Source organism: Lepisosteus platostomus, chromosome 25 (genome assembly GCF_059453375.1).
Source record: "Lepisosteus platostomus isolate fLepPlt1 chromosome 25, fLepPlt1.hap1, whole genome shotgun sequence".
In the NCBI taxonomy this organism is placed as follows: domain Eukaryota; kingdom Metazoa; phylum Chordata; class Actinopteri; order Semionotiformes; family Lepisosteidae; genus Lepisosteus; species Lepisosteus platostomus.
The window spans coordinates 5,015,573-5,039,431 of record NC_142635.1 but is presented as its reverse complement, the minus strand read 5'-3'; the positions used below and the strand labels follow the sequence as shown (position 1 = coordinate 5,039,431).

Sequence of the window (23,859 nt, the reverse complement as noted above, 5' to 3'; positions counted from 1 at the left end):
CTGCAGAGCTGCGCCCCACAGGAGAACTGAGTCTCCTCTCCTTCTTGGAACTTGAAAATACAAAACCAGTGTTCAGTAAATAAAGAGCTAAAAATGAAACCTGAGTTCACTTATTCCCACACTTCCGGCCGTGTGTGATGTCAGCTCGTGCTCTGTTAGCACTGTGACTCTTCCTTCACCCAGATAAACCAATAAAACTGCCACCACAGCTTACAGGAATAGGGGCAGCAGTTCAGCTGAGATGGTGGGTCACCAGCCCCTGTGGGAGGAAAGGGCATCACTCACAGACCACAGAGAGAGGAGCTGGGGGCCCATCCTCCTGGCAAAAGTGGTCTGAAAGGAGGGAAGGGCTTCATCAGGACCCTCTCTGGGTGGGGGGGCTGCAGGTGTTGGGGGAGTGAGGATAGGTGGAGCTCTGAGCTTTAGACAGTGGTCAGCACAGCAACACGCGAACGGCCAGAGGGGCGTTTGGTCAGGTGACCTGCACGTGAAGCCAGAATGAACTATCCAGGCAACAGGCTCCCCCAGGCCTGAGCTCAGGGCCTGACCCTCTGAAGGCAGACCCCAGAGCAGGACCCTGCTGTCTTCTAGCTCGGAGCCTCCTCCCTCAGAGGCACACATGGATCTGGAGAGATCACGGGACTATTGACCTCTGACCCCTGGCCTCACTGCAGCAGAACACGGCCTGTGTGGCGACTGGGGGTCCGAGCTGCAGCCTCTGTCCTCCGACTGTGGGCTGTGAAACCGGCGAAGTCACAGGCGAGATATTTAAAGAGTGACGCGCAGAATTCAACTCAATGCAATTTATTTTTAAATAGCACCTTTCACAACAAGGTTGCCCCAAGGCGCTGAACAAAGGAAGTGACCATACAGCTTGTGAATACAGAACAGACAAGACCCGAAGACAACGGAGGAGAGGGACCACGAACTCCTCAGTAAAGAGAAAAGAAACCTCTAGGGGTCCAATGTCAACTGTCTGCCCAACCCCTTTGGGAATGCTAACATTATATAATTACAAAAATGAATAAATGAATAAGGGTACTAGTCCATCCATCATATCTTCTGTATGTCAGTAGTCCATGCAGATCTCTGTAGACCAGCAAAATCCTCCTAAGCGATAGCTGTATCCACAATGTCCCTCTGTGGGGAGGAGAATAGGATAGTCTGGTCAGAACAGATGTATCTACCTGGTGGGCCAACACAGAGACACACAATGGCATGTACAACAGCACCAGCAGCCATGGCTGCAGCAGGCTATAATGTAAGGGGTGAGTAGACTAGGCTGCAGTAATAGGCCTTCAGTCTGGATTTGAATACTGAGATTGACTCGGCCTCCCGAATATGGGGTAGGAGACTGTTCCATAAGCTAAGGGCCCTGTAACTGAAGGCTTTACCGCCAACTGTCTTTTTATTAATGCGTGGAAGATGAAGAAGACCTGCATTCTGTAATCTAAGCAGGCGACTTGGATGGTAAACAATAAGTTCCATCAGACAGGCAGGTGCCTGACCTCTGGGAGCCTTGTAAGTAGAAGGATATTGCTGTCCGCCCTGAACCTGACAGGAAGCCAATGAAGAGAGCTAAGTATGGGGGTTATATGGTCATACTTTCTGCTCCTAGCAACAATTCTAGCTGCTGCATTCTGTAAGTATTCAATCTCTTTGCTGTGACAAATCTAAAATACTGTAGGCACTGATCTGCAGCAATTGTTTTACCATTTTCTTTAAATATATTCTGCTGAATCTTCTCATCACACAATCAACATTATGCTCCAGTGTTGATATTAAGTTACTTGATGAGCAGCCATAAAGCTGTCAAGCAGTGTCTTACCTGGGCCTGTAAGTGGCTGCTTCGTGAGATCTTCAGATGAGAGGGGTCTCTGCTCTCTGCCAGCACACCTGTCACACAGCGCTGGGTCATGACGCTGCACAGAGCTGGAGACACGGCTTCACCCGGGAGGAACGTGAAGTCTTACCGAAGGCAGTCAGGGCTGTGACTTCAGAAGTCAGGGTGAAGGAAAAGAAAGGATTATGAGCTGATAGTGAGGGCAGCATGCTGGTAGAGTGGCTAGCATTGCAACCTCACAGCACTGGGACTCTGGGTTCAATTAGCCCACCTGGCAGTGCTGCAGCTCTGTGCAGTAATGTATACCCCAGCGGGCTGGTACCTGTTGGCTCTGTGCAGTAATGTATACCCCAGTGGACTGGTACCTGTTGGCTCTGTGCAGTAATGTATACCCCAGCGGACTGGTATCTGTGGGCTCTGTGCAGTAATGTATACCCCAGTGGACTGGTACCTGTGGGCTCTGTGCAGTAATGTATACCCCAGCGGGCTGGTACCTGTTGGCTCTGTGCAGTAATGTATACCCCAGTGGACTGGTACCTGTTGGCTCTGTGCAGTAATGTATACCCCAGCGGACTGGTATCTGTGGGCTCTGTGCAGTAATGTATACCCCAGTGGACTGGTACCTGTGGGCTCTGTGCAGTAATGTATACCCCAGCGGACTGGTACCTGTTGGCTCTGTGCAGTAATGTATACCCAGGGGGGACGACACCACAGAGGGACACGTTGTGCTCTCGGTGCCTGTACTGTATCCCCCAACTCTTCTGACACAAACTACAGCACAGAAATCACAAATGGGCACACCTCCTTTCACTCTTCCCCAAACTGTTCTAAGACAAACTACAGCAAAAAAACAATCACAACTGGATTCTCAATCCCTCACCCCATTTAAACACATCGTAGACAAACGACAGCTCAGGAATAACAGTTCTCACCCCCAACTCACCCTGCCCAAACTCGTCTCAGATAAAATACAAATCAAGCTCAGAAATCACAGTTGGACCCTCACCTCTCTCAACCTCTCCATACTCTAGTGAGAAAAACTACAGCACAGATCTCACAGCTGGACTCAAATATCTTACCCTCTGCAAACTCTTCTAAGCCAAAGGACAGCACAGAAATCACCGGGGGACACATACCCCCATCTCACCCACCGTAAACCATTCAGGGACAAACTACAGTAAAGAAATCACAGCTGGACTCTCACTCCTCTCACCCCTCCCCAAGCTCTTCTGAGACAAACTACAGCAGTGGACTCACCTCTCTCGCTCCTCACCAATCTCACGGGTAGATTTGCGTATGAGGGTGTCTGACAGGGGGAAAAAGCAGAGTTGGCTGAGTGTTTGGGTTATTTTAGATTGAGCGGTCTCTTACAAAAGTGAGAAGAAACACATGGAAAATACAGGAAAACAAAATCTCATGTGCAAAGTCCACAGGACACAGCACCCCAGACAGGGATCTTCAACACTGCGCTGGGGCAAAGCCCTCAGAACTCTAACAGAGAAGAGTTCAGATGAATGGGTGTGACGCAGTGATTTAAGAGCTGGGGTAGAGCCCTCTGACCTCTAATACCCACAAGGAACAGTGAGCTGGAACACTCAGGATAATCACTGTTCTCACTGTAATACCCTGGAACTGTGCTGCAGGACAAGAGCTAATCATCCTCATGAGGAACACATTTACCAGTGAAAACAGCCTGGGGAATACATTTTATAACTGGAGAAAGGGTCAGAATATCTTTTGATGGTTTGGATATTATTAAACCTGTGCTTTTTAGAAACTTTGTAGAGTTCTGAAAGGGAATTGTTTGTTTTAAGTCAAAACAGAATAGTTTCAGACTAAAATCTCACCTTTCCGGGTTTTACGAGCCCCCAGGACGAGAGAGCAAGGAAAGACGCACAACATTCACATGCAAGTCTGTGAGCAAACTCTTGAAACATCTTTATTTTTAAAACGTTTTACAGTCGATATAAAGACCCGCTCCTTTCTCGAATAAAGGAACTGCATTTCGAGTTCGTCTCTTCTTCCGCCCTCTGAACCATTTCATATAGATTTTAAAACCAGCAAGGCACACAGTAAATTAAATGAGCAAATTAAATTCACTCCTTTAACCTGCGTTCCGTTTACTATTTATTAATGACCCGACACTAAAACTGCTATCAAACAGCAAGAAGAAATAATTTCACTCACCAGAGACCCACAGCTGAAATCGTGTGGACTGTGGTTCTTATTTTAAAGACATTTGCCTTGTTTTCCAGACAAGCGTGTCCTGTTTTTCTCCCCTTAGCGTGACGCGATCCACTCTCTCCTGCTCCCTCTGCTGGACAGTCGTGGTCTCTGCACCCAGGAGCTCTGCCCTGGTTCAGCTGTAACCTTACAAACAGGAAGATACTTTTCTACCGGTCCTGTAACTGTTTCTTAGTCAAAGCGACTGCTCTTTCTCCCAAAAAGAATCTGGGTATTTAATTATTTCGAAATAATATTTTGCAGAGCCTTCACAGCATAGGGTCAGTTTGACATTTTTACCGTGTTATTCATCCGTTTTCTATAGTAAAGACTGCTGTAATAGCAATACCTAAAATCCACAGACAATTGCGTTTTATCGTTAAAACGCAAACTAAAAATAAGGAGAAACATGCAAGCTGACCTGGTTGAGACACGGGTGATTCAGCCCGAACCCTTCTTCTCCGATTCGTGCAGCAGCAACATTAACCCCTTCCCTGCCGGAGCTCAAAAGCACGAACAGCACTGGTGCTCACGTTATTTGACGTGAAGTCCCTATTAATTCGGCATAAATTATAATTCCTGAATTGCATATTCATATTATGAAAAAAAATACGTCGTTCAAAGGACCGAGTCAGGCTTCAAATACACACAACACGAAATCTGTCGAAAGCAAATTTCCGTTTAATAAGCTCAACTCGAACGCGCTACAGTACCACGGAAAAAGCAATATGCACACACACACAAAAAGGTAAAGACAGCTCCTTCTCGAGTCTGTGGGTGGCTCTTAAAAGAGCCTTTGGGTTCGTTGATCGGGGACGGGCGGGCCGGGTTTACTTGGAGCTGGTGTACTTGGTGACGGCCTTGGTGCCCTCGGACACGGCGTGCTTGGCCAGCTCTCCGGGCAGCAGCAGGCGCACGGCGGTCTGGATCTCCCGGGAGGTGATGGTGGAGCGCTTGTTGTAGTGCGCCAGGCGGGAGGCCTCGCCGGCGATGCGCTCGAAGATGTCGCTGACGAACGAGTTCATGATGCCCATGGCCTTCGACGAGATGCCGGTGTCCGGGTGCACCTGCTTCAGCACCTTGTACACGTAGATGGCGTAGCTCTCCTTCCTGGTCTTTCTGCGCTTCTTGCCGCCCTTCCCGGCCGTCTTTGTCACGGCTTTCTTGGATCCCTTCTTGGCAGCGGATTTCGCTGGTTCAGGCATTTTCACTCACTGCGCATAAAGTAATGATGCTTGCGCGTTATGCAGCCCCCTATTTGTAGAGGTCGCATGCAAATCAGCTCGCTCAGCTAAGAAGCCGGCTCATTGGTCAGCGAGAGAGCTACTCTCCTATTGGCTGCGCTCTGCGCCAATGAAATTCAAACGACTGAGTGTCTGACCCGCTCGCTCTGACTGCAGGCGCCTCTCTCCCCCCTCTGGCCGCGAACTTAAATGAAAGCACTACGTGCAGACTTTTTAAAATCCCGCCTATGTCCCCTACTCTAGTAAAGAATGTGATCAGCGTAAAATGTGCGATTTGTGCAAACTTGGAAGTTAAAAGGACTCTTGGCCATATTCTAAGCACCCTTAAAATCACTCTTGAACAACCAACAGCTTCGTATCACAATACTTTTGAGCTTCAGCACTGCTTTCAAGTTAAGATCTCAGCTCTTTACTGAAAAGGTGGGTGGCTCTTAAAAGAGCCTTTGGGTTGATACGTCGGGGTCCGGTCCGGCAGTGAAGCTCCGCTCCTGTTTAGCCGCCGAAGCCGTACAGGGTGCGGCCCTGGCGCTTCAGCGCGTACACTACGTCCATGGCGGTGACGGTCTTCCTCTTGGCGTGCTCGGTGTAGGTGACGGCGTCGCGGATGACGTTCTCCAGGAACACCTTCAGCACCCCGCGGGTCTCCTCGTAGATCAGCCCGGAGATCCGCTTCACTCCCCCTCGGCGAGCCAGGCGGCGGATGGCGGGCTTGGTGATTCCCTGGATGTTGTCGCGGAGAACCTTGCGGTGACGCTTAGCGCCTCCTTTCCCGAGTCCCTTTCCGCCTTTTCCTCTTCCAGACATCTTCAAGTTATCAGTTAGTAACACAACACACACTGCTGGGCTGCAGCCGCGGCGCTTCTCTTTTCAAGCCTGAGAGCGGACCTGCTTGAGACAGGAGGCGCGCTGACACACGAGCCCGCCTCCTCTCCGACTGCAGCAGCAGCCCAGACTGCACAGGAACCTCTTCCCTGCCGGAGAGCTCTCCACCACAGCAGCACCGGAGAGGACAGACCTCGAGTATTCAATGTTTATGTCACCACCTGTGTTTATGTTGATGCGACCCGAGGTGCTGTAATATCCCGTGTAGATGTAGACCGATCTCATCCCATTAATTGTGAACAAACACCAAAATAAACAGCGTATGGGGCTTTAATGGTGATCGTCCTTGTATCATTAAAATCATTTCATGCACTTAAACGCTTTCAAATGTACTTACAGGAACGCCGAAAAAACAGCAAAAGGGGTGAAGTATTTTGCTGGTTAACTACAGCAGTGTAGTTGTACACGAATGTGATTTTAACGAAATAGGATATAGAACTACTGATCAGTACCGATTTCACTTATCCGCTAACCAGACGGGAATTGTGCCTCCTACAGACTATAATGGAATAATGTAACCCTCTCGAGTGTTGTGGTGGCTCTTGAAAGAGCCTTTGTGTTCAAGGGAAAAGATCCTGCAGCAGGCGGTCCGTGTCTGCAGCACTGGAACACCGTGATACTGCACATCTGCTGCACTGGAGCACTGTGATACTGTATATCTGCTGCACTGGAGCACTGTGATACTGTATATCTGCTGCACTGGAACACTGTGATACTGTCTGCTGTAATGTAACACTGTGATACTTTTTTTCTTCTGCACTGAAGTACCATGATACATTCTGCTGCACTGTAACACTGTTATCCTTATGCACTGTGAAACCGTCTGTCCGCTGCCCTGGAACACTGTGATACTTTCTTTCTGTTGCACTGGAAAAATGTGATATTGTCTGTCTGCTGCACTGGAGCACCGTGATACTGTCTGTCTGTTACACTGGAGCACACCTCACACAGCTCACACTGTAAGAAGGCTCCTCGGCCGAAACGTTGTGTTTTCTCCCTTCTCTTTTCAGCAGGGAATAAACCTATTACTTGTTCCTTTGCAGCCTACGCATGTTGAAACGGCTACCCACCTGAACTACTCCAATCAGTTCAAATGTCGACATTTAAAGTTGCAGTAACACTGTAAAAACGCCATTTCAGAAGGTCACATTTCAGAGTGTGGCCACCAGGCGGAGATATTGCTAAAAGTGTCTATGGAGGCTGTTTATAATGAAGCCCTTTTCAGTTTCCAGCTGTGCTCCACTGACCGTGATGTCATCTGTATCCAGTCCAGCTCCTGGCCCTGAGCCTCAGTGACCCAACAGACACCAGCTCCAGGCCAGACTGACACTCTCACCAGCTCTGAATGAGGCTCAGTGGGATGTTGTGCTGAAGGTGCCTGAACACCTGTCTCCCTCTCTCTGATCTTCCTGAACATGTTTTCATCAAGCCAAAAGGTTCAGTGCCGTGTGCTGACTGAAATCATGTTCTCATCACAAATGTTTTACTCTAGTTTCAGTTTGTCAGTTTCTGTGTTCTTCTCTTTGTCTTCAGATCAGTTTTATTTCGTCCTCCATCACCTGCTGGTTCAGACACACTGACTCTGTGGCTGGAAATGAACTTGTTTTCCACAGCAGTTTACCTGCAGATCTTTCAGACACTATTCTGTTAACTGTGCTTCTCTGCCACAGTCCGGAACAGTTTGTCTGACTTATTTCACACAGTCCTGGAGAAATCTATCCCTGCCTGTCACATGTGTGTCTATTGATCTGTCTGGATCAGAGATCTGTCACTTTCCAGCTATGATTTTAAATCCCTGATGTTTTACAGATCAGGGTAAAACGCTGGAGCCCTCTTGGATCCACGGCAGTGATGCAGCATCCAACTCAGATGGTGCCCAGCCCATCACCTGCTGTATACAAGAGCATGTATTAATTTCTCTGTGTCTTGAGTGGAGAGAAACTACCTTAGTTTCACAATATTTCTTAACTGCAGGAAGCATGTTTTCGATACTGTTTTAACATGAGAATTAAATGAGAGTCTTTAATATAACGCCTAGGTTACGTGCCGAGTCTTTGAGGCAAATTTTTAATCCTCTGAGTGAAGTGCTGAAGTTATAGTAGTCCTATCAGTATTGTTGCCTCCAACAGAACAGAACTGCAGAATTCCCACAACACCTGGAATTACAGCAGAGAACTTCCAACGGTTATTCTCACAGGCTTTTTATTCACCAACAAGAGGAAACACACATAAGGCCTAAACACGACACAACAATTGTCCTCCTCCATCTGACTGTGACATGATGTTTCCATGTGGTAAACTCTCTAAACTGTGCCAGTATAGATGGAGGAAATCTAACTAGTCAGTAAAAACACAACAGACAGCTCGTAATCCACACCGTAAGACTGGTTCATCTTCTTTCACCAAATGAAATCAAGTTTGAGTGAGGCTGTAAATCCAATCCAGGCTCACCAGTATCTGCTAAACCTCTCTGCCTGTAACCTGAGAGAAAGCTGTTCTTTTTCTTGACAGAAATCTCCCTCACAGCACTGATCCACTGTTCACATGTTGGGGGCTTTCCAGCAAACCCAGTTTCTTCTGATTGTTTTCTTACTGGCAGCTAAAAGGATTACCTAGTATAAATCTACCCTTTACTTCCAAGTAATCAAAAGTAAAACTACCCAAACACACCAGGGAGACGGGGAATAGCATGTTTAAATTCACTGTATTATTAAGGGTTAATGTAGAGGTTTCCTGTACTGTTGAATTTCCAGGCAGGACAGGATTATGTGTAAGTGATTCTCTACTTGCCCTCCACACAACCTACAACTCTGTGAACCGCTTCCTTTTTGAAGCGTTTGAATTTTAGGATGCATAAATAAATGTCAGGTTTTTCCAACAGAAGTTTCCCCAAATTTGTGAACTTGTTGAAATCTGTATCTGTTCATCCACTTATCTACAGGTTTGACCATTTTCTTTAAATATATTCTGCTGAATCTTCTCATCACACAATCAACATTATGCTCCAGTGTTGATATTAAGATACTTGATGAGCAGCTATAAAGCTGTCAAGCAGTGTCTTACCTGGGCCTGTAAGTGGCTGCTTCATGAGATCTTCAGATGAGAGGGATCTCTGCTCTCTGCCAGCACACCTGTCACACAGCGCTGGGTCATGACGCTGCACAGAGCTGGAGACACGGCTTCACCCGGGAGGAACGTGAAGTCTTACCGAAGGCAGTCAGGGCTGTGACTTCAGAAGTCAGGGTGAAGGAAAAGAAAGGATTATGAGCTGATAGAGAGGGCAGCATGCTGGTAGAGTGGCTAGCATTGCAACCTCACAGCACTGGGGCTCTGGGTTCAATTAGCCCACCTGGCAGTGCTGCAGCTCTGTGCAGTAATGTACTGTATACCCCAGCAGACTGGTACCTGTTGGCTCTGTGCAGTAATGTAGACCCCAGAGGACTGGTACCTGTTGGCTCTGTGCAGTAATGTATACCCAAGCGTACTGGTACCTGTTGGCTCTGTGCAGTAATGTATACCCCAGAGGACTGGTACCTGTTGGCTCTGTGCAGTAATGTATACCCCAGCGGACTGGGACCTGCTGGCTCTGTGCAGTACTGTACACCCAGGAGGGACAACAGTACGGAGGGAAACATATTGCTCTCAATGCCTGTACATTACTCCCTCAACTCTTCTGACACAAACTACAGCACAGAAATCACAGCTTGACTCTCACTCCTCCCCAGACTATTCTGAGACTAACTACAGCACAGAATTCACAAATGGGCACACCTCCTTCACTCTTCCCCAAACTGTTCTAAAACAAAATACAGCACACAGAAAAAATCACAACTGGACTTTCAATCCCTGAGACTATCCAAACACATCGTAGACAAACTACAGCTCAGGAATCACAGCTGAACTCTCACCCCCAATTCACCCTGCCCAAACTCGTCTCAGACAAAATACAAATCAAGCTCAGAAATCACAGCTGGAATCTCACCTCTCTCAACCTCTCCATACTCTACTGAGAAAAACTACAGCACGTTTACTATTTATTAATGACCCGACACTAAAACCGCAATCAAACAGCAAGAAGAAATAATTAAACTCACCAGAGATCCACAGTTGAAATCGTTCATTTTTTAGAACTGCGGTTCTTATTTTAGAGACTTTTGCCTTGTTTTCCAGAGCGTTTTCCAAACGTGTCCTGTTTTTCTCCCCTGAGCGTGTCCCGATCCACACTCTCCTGCTCCCTCTGCTGGACAGTCGTGGTCTCTGCACCCAGGAGCTCTGCCCTGGTTCAGCTTTAACCTTACAAACGGGGAGATACTTTTCTACCGGTCCTGTAACTGTTTCAGTTAAAGCAACTGCTCTTTCTCACAAAAAGAATTTGAGTATTTAATTCTATCAATGGAAAAATATTTAAATGTTTTGCAGAGCCTTCACAGCAGAGGGTCAGTTTGACATTTTTATATCATTCATCTCCGTTTTCTATAGTAAAGACTCGTATAATATTAACACCGAAATTCCACAGAAAACTTCCAATATCCTGCATTTTCAAAACATACTCCATACTCCGCGACAGTGTCGCTGGTTAACTGCAGCAGTGTAGTCGTGCGCGAACTGGCAGAAAACCGCTTCTCGGTAGGGATTTCACTTATCCGCTAACCAGACGGGAATTGTGCCTCGTACAGACTATACTGGAATAATGTAACCCTCTCGAGTGTTGTGGTGGCTCTTAAAAGAGCCTTTGTGTTCAAGGGAAAAGATGCTGCAGCAGGCGGTCCGTGTCTAAGCGCGCTCCCCGCGGATGCGGCGGGCCAGCTGGATGTCTTTGGGCATGATGGTCACCCTCTTGGCGTGGATGGCGCACAGGTTGGTGTCCTCGAAGAGCCCCACCAGGTAAGCCTCGCTGGCCTCCTGCAGAGCCATGACGGCGGAGCTCTGGAAGCGCAGATCGGTCTTGAAGTCCTGGGCGATCTCTCTCACCAGGCGCTGGAAGGGCAGCTTGCGGATCAGCAGCTCGGTGGACTTCTGGTAGCGGCGGATCTCCCGCAGAGCCACGGTGCCGGGCCTGTAGCGGTGGGGCTTCTTCACGCCGCCGGTGGCGGGGGCGCTCTTGCGGGCAGCCTTGGTGGCCAGCTGCTTCCTGGGCGCCTTGCCGCCGGTGGACTTGCGAGCGGTCTGCTTGGTTCTCGCCATCTTCCTCGCTGCTCTTCACAATCAGCACTGTACTGAGAGCAGCAGCCCGCACTCGGGTTTATATGCGCAGGCAGCCCCGTCCTGATTGGCTGAACGGCCCCGGGAGCCTCTCGCTGATTGGATAGTTTGAGAAGGAGCGCGCAGTTCATACACCCTCTCCGATCTTCTTTGTTTGATCAAATCAAAGTATAAAGGCTTTTTTATACCTAGAAATCAATAACCTGTCAAGGACCTTGATTTCTTTTAACTATAATAATCCAGGACAAGAATATACTTCCATTATATCATGAAATAGTATAATTTACTAGAACGAGGTTAAATAGAATATCTGTTATAGTGTAAAAGGGCATCCTGTGACTCAGGGAAGGAGTGTTGTGCTGAGGGACCCCGATTTTGGTTTAACTTGACAGCTCGGTGTTAAAAGCTCGTCATAAAATAATATAAATATGATAGAATAATGTGAATGAAAAGAACAATCTTCTAACCCCCATTACAAGTACAATAAGGCACCCGGTTTGATCTGCTCTGCTCGTTTATAATTAAAAGGGGAAAGCTACTTGAACGAACTAAACAAAGAAAATGATTGTATGAACTGTATTGCGAGCGCAACAGAAATCGCTCGTCCACACAGGGGCTGTGATTTTGAGCCACAGTACATCACTGCTAAAACCTCAGGGGAAAAAACACGTGCTACGACATATTCACAAATATCGCCATTACATGAAGAAAGATAGAAATCGCTCTTTTTCAAGTGGCTGTGGGTGGCTCTTAAAAGAGCCTTTGGGTTCGGGGTCAGTCGGAGGTCTCTGCCGGGCTGTTTACTTGCTCTTGGCCGGCTTCTCGGTCTTCTTGGGCAGCAGCACCGCCTGGATGTTGGGCAGCACGCCGCCCTGCGCGATGGTCACGCCGCCCAGCAGCTTGTTCAGCTCCTCGTCGTTGCGGACGGCCAGCTGCAGGTGCCGGGGGATGATGCGGGTCTTCTTGTTGTCCCGGGCGGCGTTGCCAGCCAGCTCCAGGATTTCGGCGGTCAGGTACTCCAGCACCGCGGCCAGATACACCGGGGCTCCAGCGCCGACCCGCTCGGCATAGTTTCCCTTGCGCAGCAGCCGGTGGACACGGCCCACAGGGAACTGCAGTCCGGCCCTGGAAGAGCGAGTCTTGGCCTTGGCTCTGGCCTTACCGCCGGTCTTTCCTCTGCCGCTCATCTTGTGTGTTCTTCAGCTGCTCAGCGAAAACTCCCAGCAATAAAAAATAGTGCGCTGCAGCCGCGCTTTTCAAGAGTCACGGCTCGCTTTGATTGGTGCAGCTGGAAGAAGTTTTCTAGCCAGTTGCGAAGCAGTGTCTCAGCTTTCCTGCTTTCCGGTGTCACCAATCAGCAGGCAGCAGCGAAATTCGGAAATTTGAAAGGAGTTTCAGGGGATTTCACCATCCCTACTGGGACTCGTCGTGCTTTAATATAAATATTCATAAATTACCTGTGACTAGAGGGTATGAAGACACGAAATTGCGTTGTCAAACCCCCTAATGTAAATGAAGAGCCACAGTCCTAATGCCCCAGTATAGTGCCAAAGACACTATACTGTAAACAGGCGCCGTCCATTGGATGAGACGTAAAACCGAGGTCCTGACTCTCTCTGGTCATTACAAATCCCAGGGAGCTTCTCGAAAATAGTAGGGCTGTAACCCCAGTGTCCTGGCCAAATTTCCCATTGCCCCTTACCAATAATCCTCCTATGAATTAATCCCCATCTATGAATTGGCTTCATTACTCTGCTCTCCTCCCCACTGAGAGCTGATGTGTGGTGAGCGTTCTGGCGCACTATGGCTGCCGTCGCATCATCCAGGTGGGGCTGCACACTGGGGGTGATGGAGGGGATCCCCATTACCTGTAAAGCGCTTTGAGTGGAGTGTCCATAAGTGTAAGCAATTATTATTATTATTATTACTACTACTACTACCATTTCCCAATCAGGAAGTAATTGTAATTGTGTCTTATCTTGTGTATTATTCTTATTTATTGTTGTAGTCTTCTTATTGTTATTGTTATTGTCATCCTGTAAAGCGCTTGGAGAAGCCACCTTTAAAGGCGCTATATAAAATAAGTTTATTATTTATTATTATTACTGGCTGTACAAGAGAGGTTCATGACCCAGAGAACCAGTTTCAATCCAGTTTAATTGTTTCTTCTATTTTCTCCTATATCAGGAAAAAAAACACCTATCCATTTACACGCATTACCCTCTGATAATTAATTATAGAAATGATAACCAGTGAGTAATTAATGTAAATTACAATTCACCTATAGGTGGGGAGTAAAATAGAACCCAGCAGGCACGGACTTAATAAAGAATAAAACATACAAATAGCTTAAAAGCAGTTATAACTCTCAAACCTGAATCACAGAATAGAAAGGCTATGGAATGACTTTGAATAAAGGCTAATTCCACTTTCATAAGCTTCAAAGACCTCACCAAACTCTCCACACGGGAGAATCGTCAGAATCAGAAAATGGAGATTTCCACAACGAAGCACGAAGCAGAGGCCATTTAAAACAGAAAATAGTTGTCTTCTTTACACAAAGGGCTGCAGGAGTATGGAACGAGCTGCATAGTAATGCCCTTGAGGTTTGTGTCTGGGCTCCTCCCACATTGTTTATTTCACTAATAACAACTAAAAGGGCTTGACCAGCCAAAGAGCCCCCTCTCAGTTGTAACGCCTTTTAAATTTTACATTCTTATGAGATGCAGAAGCGTCCATTTCCGCACAAGAGCGTGCAACAGGACGGTCAACAATACGACATCACTACAAAGAAGAAAAAAAGAGGGAGATTTTTAGAATAAAACGAATTTATCGTTGACCCCGGAAGAAGGCTTAACAACCAAAATGTGTATTTCTTTGTACTTTTCAGCGTGGCATAAGCCTTTTTGGCATTATTGCATGAAGGTGGGGAGCTGCGTCAGCATGCGTAGGCTGCAAGGGAACAAGTAATAGGTTTATTCCATGCTGAAAAAAAGAAGAAAGAGAACACAACGTTTCGGCCGTGGAGCCTTCTTCAGGTGGCTATTTTCTATTTTCTGTTTTGACACCTGAAGAAGGCTCCACGGCCGAAACGTTGTGTTCTCTTTCTTCTTTTTTTCAGCATGGAATAAACCTATTACTTGTTCCCTTGCATTATTTCATGAAGTCAATATTCAAATTAAATGACCACTAGATGGAGACGTTTAGTCATGTGCCTGAAGAGGTCTGATTTAACTTGAACCCGGGTTGTTGGGCCAGACTGACGTGAAACAGACTCTGTGTGTCCTTGAAATGGTCAATTTAAAAAAAGAAATAAATGTCATATTGATTTGACAAGAATGTGCAGTGGAGTGGACCTGTGCTCGGTTGTGAAGCAATACTATAGAGAACTCAGTTGCCACTTCAATTGCTCTCATTAATCCTGACAATTGTTATACAGTACATCTTGCTGGGAACCAATGCTTACAGAGATCAATAATGTGAACATGATTGACAGAACATAGTAAAGTAATTTGTGGAAAAATATTCTGTGTGCCCATAACATATATGCCGTGGGACAGATCCCATGTGTAAAGTGGTTGCATATCAATTTCAGAAATTATTATTCTGTAGCGTTCAGTCAGTCAGTGTTGCTGTGCTGTAGTGTCCAGTCAGTCAGGGTCACTGTGCTGTAGTGTCCAGTCAGTCAGGGTCACTGTGCTGTAGTGTCCAGTCAGTCAGTCGGGGTCACTGTGCTGTAGTGTCCAGTCAGTCAGTGTTGCTGTGCTGTAGTGTCCAGTCAGTCAGTCAGGGTCACTGTGCTGTAGTGTCCAGTCAGTCAGTGTTGCTGTGCTGTAGTGTCCAGTCAGTCAGGGTCACTGTGCTGTAGTGTCCAGTCAGTCAGTGTCGCTGTGCTGTAGTGTCCAGTCAGTCAGGGTCACTGTGCTGTAGTGTCCAGTCAGTCAGGGTCACTGTGCTGTAGTGTTCAGTCAGTCAGTGATAATTTAATGCAACTGCCCCTCCTGATTCCTCTTTTTTTATCTCATCACACAGTGTGGAATGTGCTACTACATACCATCTTTCATTTTGTTTTCTAAAAATACAGCGACTGGACACCTGCACCCCCTAGAAACACATACCTCACAAGACACAGCACATCCCTCAATCCACAGGGAGAAAGAGAGTGTGTGTGTGTGGTGGGATGGGCGAAGTTAAAGGGATCGAAAAGGACGAGGAAAAAAAATCAAAATAATTCAGCAATTAACAAAACCAACAAAAACAGGATTTCTGCTTCACCCTCTCTCTCTCTTTCCTGAATTCTCTGCCTCTCTTCTCCTTCCCTCTTTCATCTCCCTGTGTCTCCATCTCTCCCCGTTTCCTCCTCTCCTTCCCTCTCTCCCTGTTTTTCCCTCTCTCTCACCCCTCCTTTCTCAGTCTCCTCCTCTGCTTCCATCTCCTCCCCCCCCATCTGTCCATCTCTCCCGCCAAGCCCTCCTCCCTGCCCCTCTCTCCCTCTCTCCCTCCCTCCTCCTCTGTGCGTGGAGAGTCAGAGGGCTGTGCACAGTGCCCCGTGCACTGAGCGCAGTGATGAGACACACGGCCAGGCTGTGGGTGTGCCGTCTCACCACTTTGCTTGTCAGCAGTGTCTTGGCCTCTGCGATAGCCATCACTGAGCACACAGGTAAGACCGGCTTCTCACCTTAGTCGTGCAGTTAAATAGGGTGCTTAAATAGTCATGTCTATACAGCACAAGAACATCTGTTGTAGTTTAAATACAGTACAGTGCAGCCTAACTGGACATTACAATACATATATAAATCAGAACACTACACTGCGGAGAGCTGAATCATATTAAACGGTATAAGCACAATCTACCGTGATGCTGTATGTATAACAGTCTAAAATGTCTACTAACCCGTAACAAATGCTAATGATACAATTATCATTCCTATTAATAATAGTGGTTGTAGCAGAAATACTAGTACTATATTGTTGTATGGTGCTGCTGCTGCTACCAGCTCTAAGAAATAAAAGCATGGAGACTGCTGGACGGCTGCAGATGGAAACAGCAGCATATGTACAAATTGTTACGCAGTGACACCTAGTCGAGCTGACAGAGAGAGCACGAGCGCGCGCCGGAGAGTTTATTGCGGTTTAACTCGATCCAGATGCTCTCTGGCTGAGGGGATTAGGCTGTGTGGGTTATGTAACGAGCAGTCTGACAGATGTTTGGAGTGACAGAGCGGGGCTGAAGGATCACCTGCAGGCGAAAGATCTGCTCTGCCTGCCTGCCTGCCTGCCTGCCTGGCTGGTATGTCTCCTGCAGCCGAGGGGGCCTGCTGAAGAATACATTTTCCCCGCGTCTCCCCCCATGTCCACAGGGCTGCGCCGGGCGGGGTTAGAGAAACTGAGCCGGCGGGGCGAGGCAGAGAGGGAGTGTGGGGAGGAGAGAACGGCGAGCAGCTCGCTTTAGCTGAAGGCTTGGTGACATTAATCATGAGAGAAAGAAGACCTTTACAAACTCTTAACTCTGGGATTCCCGGAGTCCACACCGATTTGACAGACAGATATAAGGACAGAGCCACAGACAGATGGAAAGAGAGACAGATAGACACCAACAGATAGACAAAAACATCCTCAGACAGACACAGATCAATATATAGACAGCTACATTCATAGACAGACAAGGTTGCCGGTTCGTATCCCGCGGCCGGCAGAGTAGGAATCCTAATCCGAGGCCCTGAACCCCAGCTGCTCCAGGGGCGCCGTATAAATGGCCGACCCTGCGCTCTGACCCCCAGCTTCTCTCCCTGTCTGTGTGTCTCATGGAGAGCAAGCTGGGGTCTGAGAGAAGACACATTCCTAATGCAAGAAATTGTATTGGGCTAATAAAGTGATCTTATCTGAATCTTACACAAGTCGATAGATCCATCCACAGATAGATACATACTGTAGGCAGATAGATACATTGATAAAGACAGATACAAAGACAGACAGATGCGTGGATAGAAACGTTCACAGACAGATAAATATTCATATAGTGTCTTTCGCTCTACTCAGGGTAACTACCATGAAAACCAGTGAGTTTGGGGCAAACAGTGTGAGTTATAGCTCTTGGGGGTGCGTCCTGAGAGCCATACCTACAGGTGTACCTACTCCCAGTGCCCTGTCTCAAGATCAAGCCTGTCCTTGCCAGCCCCCCTCGCCAACGCTGTGAAAATAATCAGCTTGTTCAGTTCATGTACTCTAATGTCCAGTCTGTGCATCTGTATTCCCACTCTCCCTCAGAATCTTTCTCTCCCTCTCTCTCCTGTGAGAACTCCCCACTCCGGATCTCTCTCCTGGTCCTGCTGGACAGCTCAGGCAGCGTCACACCCTGGGAGTATCGCCACTTCCTGCTCCTTCTGTCCCGGCTGTCCGGGCGACTGAACTGGGGCCCGACTCAGGCGGCTCTCGTCTCGGTTAGTGAGGATCCACAGCTGGTGTGGCCCTTTGGGCAGCACAGGGCTACCTGGGAAAGCTTACCAGGGCAGCTACAGCAGCGCTTTGGAGACAGCAATGCTGGGCAGGCTTTCCGGTGAGAGACAGAGAAGGACAGTGCAGTGACCCTGACTGACTGGACACTACAGCACAGTGACCCTGACTGACTGACTGACTGGACACTACAGCACAGTGACCCTGACTGACTGACTGGACATTACAGCACAGTAACACTGACTGACTGGACACTACAGCACAGTGACCCTGACTGACTGGACACTACAGCACAGTGACCCTGACTGACTGACTGGACACTACAGCACAGTAACACTGACTGACTGGACACTACAGCACAGTGACCCTGACTGACTGGACACTACAGCACAGTGACCCTGACCGACTGACTGGACACTACAGCACAGTGACCCTGACTGACTGACTGGACACTACAGCACAGTGACACTGACTGACTGGACACTACAGCACAGTGACCCTGACTGACTGGACACATCATTGCAGATTATATTACTTTGTTGATGGTGAGGATCAGTATTATAATGGTTATGCCTCTCACTCTCAGGTGGGCCCAGACAGTATTCCGCCAGGTGGACAGACAGACTGACAGTCAGGTCCTTCTCTGGCTGACGGATGGCCACTCCACCGATGATGTCATCAGCCCCGCCCAAGCCCTGAAGAAGGAGCTGGGGGTCAGAGTCCTAATGGTGATCTCGGGGCACGGAGGTCGTGGGGTCTCAGAGGTCTCCAGCAAGGGGGGGTCCATCTTTGCAGACCCCCAGAATATCCCAGAGCTGGCCGGGCAACTGTGTCACATGATCACTGGTAAGGAAGTGATGGTTGCATTAATATATTAAACATCTTACATTATTGTTGTTTATTACAGTAAACAGCATCAATAATTAACGTATTGTAGAATTGTATATTAGTATAACCCTTTATACTATACTAGAAAGTAGCCTACTGCAGCGCATTGCTTCATATTGTAATGTACACTAAAGCAATGACTCACATTAGTGCTGAGCATGCATTTTGGAGAAAAGATTGATTGCGAAGAAGTAGTTAGATCCTGGGTTGAGGGGCTGTGGTCCAAGGAGCAATAGTGCCGATCTGTATAACGGGTTCAACTAAACTCCGGTAACGACATTACTGACATTTTCGACCACAGAATATCAATACGTTAATTGAAACTCCATTTGGTATTGAAAGGAGTTCGGCAACGCAGTAAACAGTTTGTCAGATTGTGCTTTCAGAGAGAAACCTTTCTTTCCTCCATTTAACTAATGACACTCTCTTCAGACTAAAGAGACTCAGTTCCTTCAGCCTGTCAGTGTGGGATACTCCCTTCTGACTAAAGAGACTCAGTTCCCTCAGCCTGTCGGTGTGGGACACTCCCTTCAGACTAAAGAGACTCAGTTCCTTCAAATTCTGAACTTCTAAATAGATATCCTGACATTTTGTTTCATATTTTAATGGGATCCCCTCATGGATATAAAGATCTACATGACTAGTCAACAGAAACACCTGAGTCTTCTCTGCATTGGGTAACTTGCTCTTTAGGCTTCACATTTCTCCATCTAGGTGTTTTGTTAACAGTGTTCAGACACAGGTGGGAATGAGTCCCACCCAAAGAGCAACTGTTCTGCAGAGTCATTTACATTCCACATGGATAAATAAAACCAGTCTCCTTTCTTTGTCAGGATCAGTGCCTTCCATCTCTCCCTCTCTCGCCATCTCCCACCCTCAGCCCACCTCCCTGCCCGTCTCCTGGCCCCCTGTTGCCCTCGCTCCCTTGAAGCACCCCTTCCTGATGGTGCAGGCGAACCACAAGTGGAGAGAGCGAGCTCTCTGGAGACAAGAGTTGGGGAGAGAGACCCACAGCGCCACCTTGTGGAATTTGACCACCTCCCGCAGGCAAAAGCCACTGTTTGTTAACATCACCACCTCAGCCTACACTCTGACAGGTTTAATTAGCTTTTTAAAGAGATATTTTTTAGATGTCTGTTTTTAGATGTTTGCTTAGGGTCTATATTAGTATCTGTGTGTGTGAGGAGTGTCTCTGGGGTCTATGTTAGGGTCTGTATTAATCTCTGTGTGTGAGAAGTGTCTCTAGGGTCAATATTGGAGTCTGTATTAATCTCTGTGTGTGTGAGAAGTGTCTCTAGGGTATAAATCTAGTGTATTTATTAACCTCTCCTATAGATGACTCTCAAGTGATCTATTAGGATCTGTATTAATATCTCTATGTTGTGTCTCAAGAATTAAATTATCTTTGTGTTAGGTGTGTTTCTAGGGTCTGTATTAATTTCACTGTTAGGTGTACCTCTAGGGTCCATTATAATACAGTCAAGCCCATACTAATCTCTGTCTTCCTATTTTGTTTTTCTTTTTTATTTGCTTTATCACTGTTCAATTCCTTCTTAATACAATTCAGCCTCTGTTCCCTTTTCACACATTCTCTCTCAGTCAATTGTTCATTCTTTCGTAGCGTCCAGTTAGTCAGTCAGCCCCCTTCCACCTCTGCCTCTCTGACGTCTCCACTGTTGTCTCCATCTGTCTCAGGGATCTCAGCAATCAAAAGAGGCTCGCGTTCGCTGTACCTCTCCCTCCCCCCTTCAACTCCCTCACTCTCCCACTATCACCTCATCTATGGAGCGCCGGGGTCAGGGCTCAAACCTCGGTCTCTGAAGGTTTCGGGGTCTCGGAGAGGAGTGTGGCTGACCTCTCTGACCCCCGACACCGATTACCTCATCACTGTCACCGCCCACTACCATGAAGGAAGCACAGCTCCCATTTCCCTGAGAGCCAAGACACTGACTGGTAATAAAGAATGTAAAGATAATCTAGTAATTAGGAAAGAAATTGAATGTTAAATGACATAAATTGAGTAACAAATTGACTTGCTCATATCTCTATGCCTCTTTCATTCTTTATCCATTAACAGTAGCAAAAATATAAATGATGAACTGTAACCACAGAACCATTAATTCCCTCTTCAACATTTGTTTCCTTCCCAATTAACCAAATAAGAGAGATTTACTCCACCTACTCACCTCATGCTGACCGACATCACTTCCTCCTCCATGACGGCTTCGTGGGCGGAGCCTCCAGGCAGACAGGACGTGACGCAGTACCGGGTGCGCCACCTGACGGGGAGCGGACAGGAAGTGACCTCGCTGAGGCTGCCCGGCCACACGCGGACGGTCTTCCTGCGCGGCCTGCGGGAGGGGGCGCGGCACAGAGTGTGCGTGTCCGCAGAGTACCGCCCCGGCCGCAGCCGGGAGACCTGCGCAGAAGAGACCACCCGGAGAGGTACAGCGAGAGAAGTCGAGAGGGAGAAAGAAAGAAACAGAGAGGAGGGCGAGAGAGGGGGAGTGGAGATAAAGTGGTAGGAAGAGAGATGGAGACCGGGGAGGACAAGATGGAGAGAGAACTAGAGAGTGGTGGAGGTGTAAAGTAGAAAGCGACAGAAAAGGACAGAGAGAGACCGAGGGAGAGAGAAAGTCCGTAGCATCTCAGTAAAGTTACTGCATGTATCTTTAATAAACTTCCTCTTCACCTCTGTTCCAGCTCCAGTGATGCAGTGCTGCCCCTTGCCCTACTGGTGTCAAGTACTGGTGTCAAGTTCAAGATGCAGGAAGTAAAAACAGTCACAGTCACAAGCAGTGCTTGACTCGGACAAGATACAACTGGGCTACAGCCCCAGGCACACAATGGAGTAAGCACAAACACTGAAGGATTGTGTCTATAATAGACTGGGGCTTGTGATCACTATTCAGGGCCTGCAGCAGTAGGTGGATAGTAATTACTCTGGGGTGCTAGAGTGATGTGCTTAGATTTGCCAGTTATCACTCTCTTAGGGTTTGAAATGGGAGGTACTATTTGGACATGGAAAGCTCTGAAGTATTAGTCATAAACACGCCTTTCAGAGATAAAAAAAAAAACTTTGATTCCCACAATCCCTTCAGCAGATGTTTCCCCGCAGTGACAATCTGGGAATTGTAGATTACAATCTGTTCTGCTGGTGGTGCATAACAGGGTACCAACGGACAGATTTATCTTTTTTTAAACAGATAAATCAATAAACATACAAGCACATATGGTATGTCTACTGTGAGTAACTATAAACCACCAGGCTTTTAAAACCAGATCCGGAAGGATTACTAAAAGTATTATTTTTTGGGGAACAAAATGGAAATTAAAGAGAGCTGGGAGATTTGTGTCCAGGCTATATACTGTAGGTAATTCATCTCTGCAGCACCTAGCGCTTGCCTTTCTCCGGGAAACACACTTCTTTAGGTGTTTCTTAAGAAGGCCCTCAAGAGCTCAAATCCCAGCGTTTGGGTTCATTGACCTTTTAAAAAGCATCATGTGTTTTTTTTCTATCCCTGTTAAGAGAAAGTGACTGAATTGTTGTTTTTTTGCAGTTGGCATTGGGTTTTTGGGGCAGATCCCGAAGATCACAGATAGGACGAGTTACAAAGTAGGGGACGGGGAATGTTATACAAGTCTTGAGACCCGCAGGACACAAAAATAAATATCGACAGAAATAAATGCTTTCCTCGTTTCTCCCCCAGATAGGAAAAATGATCCTGAATGCTGTCTAATATGGGAGGGGTTTTAGATTACCCGAATAAAAACAATCTTTGATTTGCAAATCCACTAACACACAAAGCCTGTGACCGCGTGGTATAGAGACTGTGGGTTCACTATATTAGTAATTATAGTAGTAATTACATGGGGGATATACAGTATTTTTATGTGTTGTACATAAACTCTGGAATAAAAGGTGATACGAATAATTTTCAGATGGAAGTGTTTTCTTTGGCAGTGTCTTTCATTCTCCCTCTAAAACTGTCAAACTGCTGGGGCCCAAAAGCTAATGTGCAAACCTCTGGATTTCTGTGTGTGCCTGTCTCTCGATTTGTCCTTGTCTGTCACTCTGCCTGTCTGCTCTCCTGCCTGTGTGTCGGCCTCTCACTCTGTTTCATTTGGGCTCTGTCTGTCTCCCAGGCTGTGGCCCTACAGTAACTTGCCCCAGGAATGTCTCGCTGTCTGCTTCTCAGTCTGTCCCTCATTCTGTGTTTACAGTCTGCCAATGTCTCAGTCTCCCAACCCATCTCTGCTGCTTTCTGTCTGCCTGAGTCTTAAGTCTTTCAATCTCTTCGGTCACCTATGTGGTGCATACTTCACTCAGTCTGTTTCCATGTTGATTACCAAGTCCAGAAACAATAAAACCCACAATACTACACAACCACAATAGACCAGGAGACAGGGAGAGAAGATCACAAAGAATCCCTCAGTAATAAACACACACAAGAGGACAGGAGACACAGTGAGAGGTGATCACAGAGAATCCCTCAGTAATAAATACACACAACAGGACAGGAGACACAGGGAGTGAAGATAACAGAATCTCCAAGCAATAAACACAACAGAACAGCAAAGGCAATGTGTGTAGTAATTTAAACATGGTTTATCTAATTGGTTCATCTGTATTTTGTAAAACATACCTCAATCAGAGAGATTAACACAATTTTTGAAAAAAACTGTAGTTACTATATACAGTTAATTCTGGCTTAATCCTATGGTTTTTCCTTTATGTTTTAACCATATAAATATGTTTTAAGACGTAAGTCACGGTGAGAGGAGAGGAGATCACAGAGAATCCCTCAGTAATAAATACACACGGTTAACACAGTAGGAGAGGAGAGGCAGAACAACACAAAGGGAGCAGAGAGTTTTTCTCCAGTCTTTAACAACAATGTTTTTGATTGAATCCAAATCTTTCCATTTCGGTCATTCTCTGAATATTTTGGCAGACAACTGAGTCGCTGGAGTGAATCACAGACATCATGTGTTTCCCCGACTGCCTCTCCCCACCCCTCTTCTCCTGACTGACAGAGGGGAGAGGGACCAAGCAACAGACAGCTTTAAATTGAAAACACAGAGAGGCAGGTCAACAGGGTAGGCAGGTCAAATTAGATCACA

General features: G+C 47.1%; 4 protein-coding genes across 5 annotated transcripts; 1 reads left to right on the top strand and 3 right to left on the bottom strand.

Moving 5' to 3' along the window:
- Window positions 1–4,729: 4,729 nt before the first annotated feature.
- LOC148640881 (histone H2B 1/2-like) lies at window positions 4,730–5,306 on the bottom strand. Its single transcript, XM_088619394.1, has one exon. It carries the CDS (start codon window positions 5,269–5,271, stop codon window positions 4,897–4,899), a length of 375 nt encoding a protein of 124 aa, XP_088475520.1. The 5' UTR covers window positions 5,272–5,306; the 3' UTR covers window positions 4,730–4,896.
- Window positions 5,307–10,965: 5,659 nt separating this feature from the next.
- On the bottom strand, window positions 10,966–11,376 carry LOC148640880 (histone H3). The gene has a single exon (XM_088620117.1). The coding sequence runs from the start codon at window positions 11,374–11,376 to the stop codon at window positions 10,966–10,968; it is 411 nt and encodes a 136-aa protein (XP_088476243.1).
- Window positions 11,377–12,041: 665 nt separating this feature from the next.
- On the bottom strand, window positions 12,042–12,746 carry LOC148640879 (histone H2A). Its single transcript, XM_088619068.1, has one exon. It carries the CDS (start codon window positions 12,579–12,581, stop codon window positions 12,195–12,197), a length of 387 nt encoding a protein of 128 aa, XP_088475194.1. The 5' UTR covers window positions 12,582–12,746; the 3' UTR covers window positions 12,042–12,194.
- Window positions 12,747–15,583: 2,837 nt separating this feature from the next.
- LOC148640878 (von Willebrand factor A domain-containing protein 1-like) lies at window positions 15,584–22,670 on the top strand. 2 transcript variants are annotated; one of them, XM_088619003.1, is made up of 7 exons: window positions 15,584–16,054; window positions 17,662–17,950; window positions 18,434–18,693; window positions 19,569–19,832; window positions 20,431–20,688; window positions 20,899–21,180; window positions 21,439–22,670. In XM_088619003.1, the coding sequence occupies exons 1-7, from the start codon at window positions 15,961–15,963 to the stop codon at window positions 21,510–21,512; spliced, it is 1,521 nt and encodes a 506-aa protein (XP_088475129.1). In that variant the 5' UTR covers window positions 15,584–15,960; the 3' UTR covers window positions 21,513–22,670. The 2 variants fall into 2 exon arrangements, with proteins under 2 accessions (XP_088475129.1, XP_088475128.1); XM_088619002.1 differs by lacking the exon at window positions 21,439–22,670 and having other exon boundaries at window positions 20,899–21,398.
- The last annotated feature ends 1,189 nt before the right edge of the window (window positions 22,671–23,859 follow it).

Bases quoted from the DNA above. Each gene is read 5' to 3' on its own strand.
- LOC148640879 (XM_088619068.1), bottom strand. From the start codon at position 12,581: ATGAGCGGCAGAGGAAAGACCGGCGGTAAGGCCAGAGCCAAGGCCAAG.
- LOC148640878 (XM_088619002.1), top strand. From the start codon at position 15,961: ATGAGACACACGGCCAGGCTGTGGGTGTGCCGTCTCACCACTTTGCTT. The intron at 17,951-18,433 runs GTGAGAGACAGA...TCTCACTCTCAG, and splicing joins AATGCTGGGCAGGCTTTCCG to GTGGGCCCAGACAGTATTCC. The intron at 20,689-20,898 runs GTAATAAAGAAT...TAACCAAATAAG, and splicing joins GAGAGCCAAGACACTGACTG to AGAGATTTACTCCACCTACT.
- LOC148640880 (XM_088620117.1), bottom strand. From the start codon at position 11,376: ATGGCGAGAACCAAGCAGACCGCTCGCAAGTCCACCGGCGGCAAGGCG.
- LOC148640881 (XM_088619394.1), bottom strand. From the start codon at position 5,271: ATGCCTGAACCAGCGAAATCCGCTGCCAAGAAGGGATCCAAGAAAGCC.